We start from the raw sequence: 10,748 nt of genomic DNA, 5'->3' as shown, positions 1-10,748 counted from the left end.
TGAATATGATATTCAACTTCTACATTGCTAGCACCAGATCATATATTGTGTGATTGAACATAACCTATCTGTGAGCTCGTGTACAGAAACAAAAGGTGGGCAGAAAGAAACATTTTAAATGCAAAAATTAATAATCAAAGGCATCAAGGGACATATAAAAGAGATAACAAACCAGTTAATACAGAAATTGTATCATATAGTAAAACTCTTGATATTTCTATCATTTATATACGTATAATGTGTATTATTTCAGGTGTCATCCATAAACTAGTAAAATATTTACATCTTAATATCTTCTGGATTCAAAATAATCCATGATAAATAAGTGTGCCTTAAATGCAAGGAAATATGGTTTTTATCTTGAACTAGCCACGAATAGGCACAGCTTCCCATGGGTTTTCCAGGGAACCACTGGCATTCCATTTTGACTGAGACGATATGTAACAGTTACTTATCACATGACCGAGTCGACCTCCCTCTTCGTGCTAAATAATGTGGAGCTCACGCCATCCTGCACACAGTCATATGGCAGTGTCCCAGAATACCGTTTGCTGTTTAGAATAGGGTGGAGGGCTGTACTTCTTTGTACCCGCATTCTTCTTCCAGTTGGGTAGGATAGGCATGCTATCCTGTTTGCAAAGGCCCTTTTCCGTTTTCTGTCTAGCTTTTATTTCCTTGCACAAGCAACGTTTTTTCTCAATCATCTCAAGCATTGTATGGTCTCCATGAAACCACTGCATGCATGCCACCTAGCAAAAAAGAGTGAATACAGAAAAAAAAAAAATGGAATGAAAGCAGGTTTTTTTTCCACTGTGCTAGTAGTTGTTTCGAAAAATGTCAGCTGTTTCTATATTTTTGAAATTCTTACAAAGCAAAATTAAAGCATGGAAACTGTAAATAAAATTTGTACTTAAATTATTAAATATTGTAATATTATTAAACAATAATTTAGGGAAGAATAGTTTACCAATATGTTCTAAAAGTCCATACTATGGAAATAAAACCTTTTTAAAAAATTTTTAAGCAATTTGCCAAAAATTTAGCTATTACTTTTATGTTGACTCCATCGTCGTATGCATCTCAATATGTCTAAGTTCAATTATTAGAATTACTTTTCAGTGAGATCTAATATGAATGTGATATGTCTTAAGGATTTTAATGAACAATTTTATTAGTAAAATAAAACTTGCGTTTGTTTACAAATAACATATAGAATTAAGACTTTTAATTATTCTTCTACCAAAATGAGTTTTAATTTGCATCTAATGCTTGGAATTTATATGCTTAAATAATTATTTTGCAAAGCAGTTTTGCTATACTTTTTGGGGCTTCAGCAAATGTCTAATTAGAATCGTTGGCTTCTGCAATCATACTGACCCAGATCCCGAATAGTTCCAGAACTTCAAAGAAATAGATTCATCAGTTCAGTTGGGTACCAGGAGAAGATTCAGTGCTGACTATATATTGATACACATACATCTATTTCTGGACAGGTAAACACTGCTCCCAGGTGTATGTGGCTATGTCCACCAATAACTGTTCTTTAGAACAGAGCCAGCGAGTTGAGTCAGTGTCAAGAAGTGTCAAGAACAGCAGTGTGATTGGGCCAAGAATCCAGGATGGTGATGCTTTCACTTAATTGTTTAAGCAAATCTCCTCTGACTTAAAGAGTTCAAATGGCTCACTTGGAGTCACTAAATCTGACGGCACAATTTTAGGAAATAATCAGCAAAACCTTATATGTATAACACTTATTCTATACCAGATCCCTTTCTTCGTATTTTGCATAGTTTAATGCATTTATTCCTCACAAAGATGATGCCCTGAAGTACTATTTATTAACCCATAATGATGAGTAAAATGAGACTTGACGAGATTTAGTAATTTGCCTAAGCTTACAGAGCCAGGATTTGAATCCAAGAGTTTATCTCCAACACCTGTATCTTAACAACTACACTCTACTGACTCTCATAGTGCGTGCAAAACTGGAAAGGATTGGGAAGATATATCAGTACAATGCCTTCAATGTACAGGCGAGGAAGCTAAGACTTCAAGAATTTACATATCTTGTCCAAACCAGGCAGGTAGGCTTTGGTGTGAACAAGGCAAAACTGAATTCTCACAATTCTTAATTCTTTATGGAGAGGGCAGGATCTTGAGCTAGAAATCAAAGATTCAAATTCGGGCTGTGTCAGATTTCCACTGGTCACTTCCATTTCTTGGTTTCTTTACATGAATAACTGAATGGATAATATCTTAATTTCAGAAGTTAGTATGAAAATTAGATTGGATAATGAAGGTGAAGTCATTTTTAAAACAGTGAAACATTGCCCAAGAATTATTATTCTAACACTGACAAATACCCAGCAGCGGTTTTCCATACCTGCTCTTTGCCAAGCATGTGCGAAGAACTCTGTATATGTTATGTTAAATCCTCCCAGCCACACTGAAAGTTAGGATTTAGCTACACACTACAAGTGAGAAAGCTGAGTCCCAGAAAGTTTAAGGAACTAGATCAGAGTCATAGGTTATTGGCTGTGATACAGGTCTATATCAAACTCAGATCTGCCTGACTCCAAAGTAAATCATCTTGCTACTACAGCGAACTCCATCTCCTGAATATTATATAGAAATTATAATAAGAGTTATTATTGTATGTGCCACCATTTCCAGATGCTACTCAAAAATGCAAATATATTTACAGCTTTATGAGTGAATAAAAATTGTTTATCAAATAAATCAAAATCAATGACTTGGACTTGGATTCCAGAAGATTATACTCTTAGATAAATATCTTGTATGTAATGAGCTTAACTTGACACAAAGTTTCTTGAAAGGATGGGCTGTGTTTGACACCTTTTGGTGACCTCTAGCCCCTAGCCCAGGCCCTGGCCATGGCTGTTCACTTTTTAAGTGAAGTTCTAGGACAACAACCAACAGAGTTTTGTCCTAACAGGAGATTGCCAAAGTAGCTTGAAAATTTTTCAAAAGATTTATTAGTATTTTCTAACATGATAATCTAAGCAATAAAAATACAATAACTCTATTTTGGTGGAAAGACAAGCAAAATTTATTGAGTGACTATAAACTGTTATAAATGGAATTTATAACACAGAATTCCCAGAGGGCCGGCCCCCAATCGCATCCAACACAGTAGCCCCAGCATACAGAACAGAGTCATTCAGCTTTCAGTAAATGTTTTAGGAATGAACTGAAGCCACTGTCATTGAACAACAGTTTTTGTTGCATCTCAGAAAACTCTCAAGATAATTTTCTCCTTAGTAAAATCTCACTGGATTTTACACATCTCAAGGAAATCGCAAAACCTCCAGTCTTTAAGGTAAGATATTTACAGCATCACTTCAATATTTTCATGGTCCACACAAACATTAAATCACTTATTACTTAATTTCCTTTAATATTTTTAGGGTGTGAATCAGTATATGTAACTGCAAAATAATAATTTTCCTGGATTGCTCTGACAACAGTGTCACCAATATATTTCATTATATTACATTTTATTTCATAGTTGTCATTACAGTTCATAAATGCATTACATTGTCTAGAATAAGTATGTGTTTTCAGTCAATTACTAGTTTATGCTATATATGCCAATTTACTAAGAAAAAATCCATTCTTTAAAAATCTAAGGAATAGGAATTTAAGAAGAAAGAGATATGGTTTTTCACATTCTTTACATTTTCATTTTAGAATAGTTATATATCCCTTTCATTGAGATATAATGGTTCAAAATATTAGTAGAAGAAAATCAACCTTGTTTTTCAGACTGACTGCAATATTGAACTATCTTCTTTTGGGGGTCAATTATATAGTCAGTAAAAATTCCATGAGAAAGCATTGCCCAATATGTGAAAGAGGGTGAGGTATTCTAAGAGAATTCAAATACAGGTTGTTAGAAGACAGAAAATTAATTTTTTAATTTTAAAAAGTTTAACAAGTCTGTCAAGTCTGCTGTAGGATCTTCTCACGTAAAATCTATCAAACTTTTTTTCTCATTTAAAATACCCCGCCCCCAAATTATTATTATGTTACAATGATATGAATGAAGGAAGAATGAGATTCATTTGGGGAAAGATAAGTCTGCTTTTCATATTTACTTTTAAATAACGCATGTTTTTGAATATTTCTTTCTGGAGGGTACACATTGTTTTTAATTCCCCAAAATAAACTCAGTGTTACTTCCATGCCTATTGACATAGCCAATCCCTCCCCCCTAAAATGTGTCAAAAATTATTTCATTCTGATAGGAAGATGTTATGCTTTAATTCATTATTTTAGACATAACAAACAGCATGTTTAGCCATTATATGAAGTGTGTTAAGACTACTACCCATAAAAGATATCTAGACTTTCCCATTTTTTGTCTATCATCAGATTCTTCGTATCTAGTTTAAATTTAGCTGTAAAATTCCATTCCACTTCACCCTGTAGTTGAAAGAACTCTGTGAGTCAATTTACAACTAATTTGAAACTAAGCCCAGTAAATAAACTCTTCCAGTTTAGTTATTTAATCAAGTGTCCTGTTTCTCATCTTTAATCCATATGCACTTATTGCATGAACCATGAAGGAAAGAAAAAATACACAAGCAAGTTAAGTATGCATTGGAAGACAATTGTTCAATTAATATGAACACACATATATCTCGGACAAGATTCTCCTATTAACAAGATTCAGTGGAGGCAATATTCTTGGCTAATTTCATGGAGATAAAAATGAAGTGAAGCTCCTCCGCAAGGAGGTGAGACATAAATCACCATTCCTTAAGTGCAGGCTATACACAGGACTTCTTTCCAAAGAGTACACTCTAGAAAGGAGGAGGAGAGGAACTTTACATGAAGAAACCTGTCAAACACTACCTGCGCCACACCTGGTGATCAGCAGTAATAAGTGATGTTGACAGTACGCACCTTTGATATGATGTGATAAGAAGGGCACTTTACCTCTGTGGTTTTCCTCCTCCAAACCATAACTTAGCCTAACCATGAGAAAAACACCAGATAAACCCAAACTGAGAGCCATTGTACAAAATACCAGTCCAGGGCTTCCCTGGTGGCGCCGTGGTTGAGAGTCCGCCTGCCGATGCAGGGGACATGGGTTCGTGCCCTGGTCCGAGAAGATCCCACATGCCGCGGAGCGGCTGGGCCCGTGAGCCATGGCCGCTGAGCCTGCGCGTCCGGAGCCTGTGCTCCGCAACGGGAGAGGCCACAGCAGTGAGAGGCCCGCGTACCGCAAAAAAACAAACAAACAAACAACAGTCCAGTAATCCTCAAAACTGGCAAGGTCATACAAAATAAGGAAAGTCTGAGAAACCATCACAGTCTAGAGAAGGTCAAGGAGACATGATGACTGAAATTAATTAATGTGGTACACTGGAAGAAATCCTGAAACTGATTGATAAAAACTAAGGAAATTCAAATAAGGTATGTGTTTTAATAATAATGTATCGATAGTGATTCATTAGTCGTGACAAAAACACCATTATAATGTAAGATATTAACAATAGAGGAAACTGGGTGTGGGGTATACAGGAACACTGTGTGTATTCTTTGCAGTTTTTCTGTAAATTTAAAACTACTCTAAAATTCAAAAATATATATATATCTTTAAAAATAACGTGATGGGACCATATTCTTTCCAAAGAATAAGTAACTGTACCTTTCATTCTTTAGATGGAAGCAACATGGTATAAAGGAAGAGTTAGATGACTTGATTGGGCTCTTGATTGTTGTGTGACCTTGAAAAGTCATGTATCTCTCTGAACTTGTATGTACTTCCTATATACAGTACATATGTATATATATGTACATAATTCCTATATACATAGTATGTACACTTGAATATACCTTATATATAGTATGCATATTTGGAACTGAAAAAATGTAAAGTCCCATACATCATTCATGATCTTATCTATGGAGCTTTCAATGCATCGGGAATAACATAAATGAGGAGTCGTAATTCACTTCAATCATTACTTTCTCTAAAAAATAATCGAAGTACTTCCTGATATTGAGTATACTTCATCCAAGAAACAAAAGAATAGTGAGACTGTCCAATAATAAATCTTCATAATGTTTATTTAAAGTATTCAATTTTTCAAAGTATGTAAACCATAAGAGAAAAGAATACTCTGCAATAAGCACATGGAGAATTTCAATATTAAAAATGATGTGAGAGTAAAACTGATACAAGCATGCCTATCCCTATTGATTTTGATTTTGATGCCTCATGAGTAAGCACGTAAAAAAAAAATCCATCAAAAATTTTTAGCAGGTGTGATACTGGCTTTGGAATTAAGTTTAGCTGTGAGCCTGAAGATTTGAGGATCAAATTTAATTTCTTAAACAATAGACACAATACCAAAACTAATTTTCAGAAGCTTTGGGGGAAAAAATATCTATCAGTTGCACGTTGCTCTCTCTGTCCCAATTTCTGCCACCTGGGTAGCCCATTTTATGAGAAGTCATCATTTCCAACTCTGTAATGACCTATATGGGAAAAGAATCTTAAAAAGAGTGGATAGATGTATATGTATAACTGATTCATTTTGCTGTACAGCAGAAACTAACACAACATTGTAAATCAACCACACTCCAATAAAAATTAATTAAAAAAAAAAAGAAATCATCATTTCCAGTGTGAGGAGTATAAGCTTTAGTCTGGCTGAAAAGAAAGCTAGAGTTACCAGAGTTCTCTGAACTTTCCCTTTGCCCTGAAGAAAATTTCTCCAGGAGAGCATGGATAGCATTAGTGGGGCATCAAGGAAGAGCAGGCGTGAAGGCCAGCTGGTGTGATTTGAGAAAGGCGAGCAACGTCTTCAGGAATTACAGGAGGAAGCAAGTCACTTTCACCTCTGCTGTCCCTGTCCTTAGGAGTCACAGGTCAGACAGAGGTGTTACTGCTCTCATTGAAAACGTTCTTCCTCTCTCATTTAGTGGGTAAAGAGATTGATCCTTTACTCACAAAATGTACATAAAGAATAAACACGTAAGCACCATGCCTTGTTTACATATATCTTCAGGAAAACGGACAGGGGTTGGCAAACTATAATACACTTCTCAAATAAAGTCCATTGCCTGTTTTAGTACAGCCCATAAACAAGAATTTTTGTTTTAAGCTTTTAAATAGTTGAAAAATAAACAAAAGAAGAATATTCCATGACAGGTGAAAATTATATGAAATTCACATGTCAGCATATATAAAGTTTTACCTGGCATACAGACATGCCCATGTGTCCGTGGATTAACTACAGCTGCTTCACGCTATCAAGTAGAGTTCAGTCATTGGGACAGATACCACATGGCCTGTAAAGCCTGAACTAGTTATTGTCTGGCCCTTTAAAGAAAAAGGTTGCTAACTTCCTAGGTAAATGGGCAATTAACCCTTAAAATAAAAAATGCCCGATAGAAGACCCAAAAGGGTAATATCAATATTAGGACTATAAAAAAAGGCTATAAAACAAAATCAAGAGCATCGATTCATATATACTTACAATATTTTTCATATCAAGTTTGGCCCATTAGATGAATCATAAAGGATGAGACTTTTAGATTTTAAATCAGCTCTGACAATGAGTTTAGAGAAATTATTTGGGCACATTTTTACAATTTCATCATCATAAGAAAGAAGAGGCATGTTGGAATTAAAGAAATAAAGTGGATAATCTGGTTTAAATCCTCTAAATAAGAGATTCAATATAAGGTCAACCTTTTCTTTTAATAACCCTGCAGTGGCTATTTGCTTGTCTCTGCTAGGTCACAGTGTTGATTCAACTTCAATATAAAAGTTGCTTCGAGAACTTTTTAAAAAATAATGTTAGTGAATTATATTTCTTTTCTTTTTTTCCAACTATATTTTGGAAAGAAAAGGTCAGCTTTGCATAGCATAGGCAACGACATAAGCCCTCAATAAACCTTTTGAAATTGACATAACACAGAGATGGAAGGGTTATAATTATCTGCACTTGTCAGCAAATTCACTAATTTTTTTTTACTTAGTTATCAAATAACAAGTGCTCAAATCCATGTTCCTTGATCATTATACATTATAAGAAAAAAATATCTTTTGCTTTGAATGAGGAAGACATACTCTATGTATCTCTGTATGCATCTACCTCTCTCTTTCTATGTATTTGTGTAAAATAATTGAAAGCATATAGAGGTGACCCAACATCACAGTATTTTCTATGGTAAATATTAAAAGGTACAGTCAAATAATCCATGTGACTTTACAGTGACATAAATACCATTTATTCTACTTTGAAAATTACAAATTCAAGGTCAGGAAGATGCTTCCACACTAAATGAATTTTTTTCTTTTTTCATGAAGGCCGGAATGAAGCTAATTCAACAGAAAAGGGTGAAATATAAAAGTTAAAAACTACATAATGTAAGTGTGCAAAACAAAAAAAAGATAATATAAATGTGCAAGATTTTTTTAAAAAAAGATAACATAAGTTGACAAAACGAAAAAAGCAGGGACTTATCAGTTCCATGGGCCTGGAAAAGATCCTGGCTTTTAATCTCACTTTGGTGATGTTGTACAAGCTACTTATCTGGTTTTCTTGCTTGAGATATTATGAGAATTAAATATTACGTCTGAAATGTTCCTAGCTTTTAAACTTTTATGACAGTATTTGAAATAATTGCACCCTTGGGATAACTTTAGCATTTTTCATAGTTTTTTGCCTATGTTTTTTTCATCTTTAACTCTGATCTATTGATTGTTTTTTTTTAATTATTCCTTTGTAATCCTCCCTCATTTATCAGCAGTGTTGATTTAGAACCTATTTTTGTGAAAGAATTATTAGGCAGATATACACCTGAGGTATGTACTGAAACTGCAATGTTTATTTCAGGTGGTCTAAATTTAGCTTTGAGATACAGATATATTATTAAAATGAGAACCATGTCTTGATTTCAGAGCTGCTTTTGAATGAGACATCATGGGTATACAGCCCTCATCCTTCTTTTTCTAGATCTGAAGACCTGCCTCAGTATACAATCTCTGATCAACTATAAGAAACATCACATGTTGGTATTTTAAGCCATATATTTGTTTTTAGGTATCTGTGCTTGTTTATATGATCAATTATGTAAAAATCACTCATCATAAAGATTAAAATTGTTAATAAACCTTAAGTTAATAAACCTTACAATTGCATGGCTATAAGTAGAGTTTCAAGTGAATATAGATTGCTCATTTTTCTCTGCCTGCAAAATGAGGAAAACACCTAACTCTTCAGTTTTAGAGTGATGTCCTATAATCAAGACCCAGGTCACAAGTCACTTTCAAGGACAGAGGCTGGTCTGAACTACTCTGCTCAACAGTGGCAATTATAGCTGTTTCCAAGTTCTGCCAGTACACTGCACATCCGTCTGTAATAACAATAATTCTATTTTTGTGTGCACGTTTGATTTCCTTCTTAGGGGACAGAATAAGGTGGATAAAATGGATATCATGGCCTGGTTTTACCACTTATTAGTTGTGAGGTCTGGGACAAGTCATATAATCTTCCTGAGACCTTGGTTCTTTATCTGTAATATGAAAATAATAAGACCTCAGGTTTGCTGGGAGAATTGCATGTAATGATTTAGCATCTACTTCATGGTGGACACAAAAATATAGGCTCCTCTATCCCTAGTAGACTGTGAGTTCTTTGAAGATAAGGAGGGGCTCTATGGTTAATACTTACATCCTTATCCTTTAGCACAAGGAAATGTGTCATAAATACTCATGCAAGGAACGAATGAATAAACAAATGGATAACTAGAAGAGCAATGCTCTCTCTGTGTCTTCAGGAAAGGGGCTTTGGAAATCTTTGATTTATTGAATAATTTGATTTCACTTTGGCTCAGTTGAATCCAATAATATCCCAAATTGTACAAGGTTAAAGAGTATATTTCCTGGGATTTTTTTTTTTTTTTTTTTTTTGGTACGCGGGCCTCTCACTGTTGTGGCTTCTCCCGCTGCGGAGCACAGGCTCCGGACGCGCAGGCTCAGCGGCCATGGCTCACGGGCCCAGCCGCTCCGCGGCATGTGGGATCTTCCCGGACCCGGGCACGAACCCATGTCCCCTGCATCGGCAGGCAGACTCTCAACCACTGCGCCACCAGGGAAGCCTTTCCTGGGATTTTTGAGCCACAGAAGACATCTAACGTTAAACTCCGCCCTCCCTGCCATGTGAGCCATAATCTGGGGGTTCTACGGCTGAAAACACTCTAGGGTGTTTGAATCCTTGGGGTCTCAAGGATTTGAGTTCTGGGGTCTCAGAATCCTTGACTCTTTGGCTCAGGTTAAGTGACAGACTGATGCTCCCTAAACTTGAGTATGTGGCCATCTCCCCTTGGGAATTTGCTAAAATCAATTCTTAGGCATTATACTTAGAGATTCTGAGTCTAGGTTCCAGGTAAGGTGGGTCTCAGGCAACTGCATTCAAATGGCCCAAAAGGCAGTTAATGCTATTCCATAAATGTTTCTCAAATCTGTCACCATCTTTTACATTTCCAGAGTCATTTTCCTGGTCCAGTACCTGGACTATTAAGATTGCCTCTAAGGTTCCATTTATCGGCTACTTCTCATCCACCATCCACACTTCTGCCCAAGAGCTCCCTGAGAAGCCTCCACAAAATCGTATTAACTCAACGGTTCCCTTTTTAACCTAAAGAACATAGTTAATGTTAACTAAGAACATAGTTGTCTTTTCTGGCTAATATTTTCTACCCAG

General features: G+C 35.5%; 1 protein-coding gene across 1 annotated transcript in view; it reads right to left on the bottom strand.

Moving 5' to 3' along the window:
* Window positions 1-241: 241 nt before the first annotated feature.
* The window catches only part of NYAP2 (neuronal tyrosine-phosphorylated phosphoinositide-3-kinase adaptor 2), a 248,234-nt gene continuing 237,727 nt past the window's right edge, over window positions 242-10,748 (bottom strand). Inside the window, exon 7 of the mRNA XM_079925315.1 lies at window positions 242-749. Coding sequence (XP_079781441.1) covers window positions 522-749 — 228 coding nt within the window. The 3' untranslated portion in view covers window positions 242-521. The remainder of the gene's footprint in view (window positions 750-10,748) is intronic.

This window comes from Stenella coeruleoalba (genome assembly GCF_951394435.1).
Source record: "Stenella coeruleoalba genome assembly, chromosome: 6".
NCBI lineage: Eukaryota > Metazoa > Chordata > Mammalia > Artiodactyla > Delphinidae > Stenella > Stenella coeruleoalba.
Note: the sequence above shows the minus strand (reverse complement) of the source record. Positions and strands in the feature narration are given on the sequence as shown.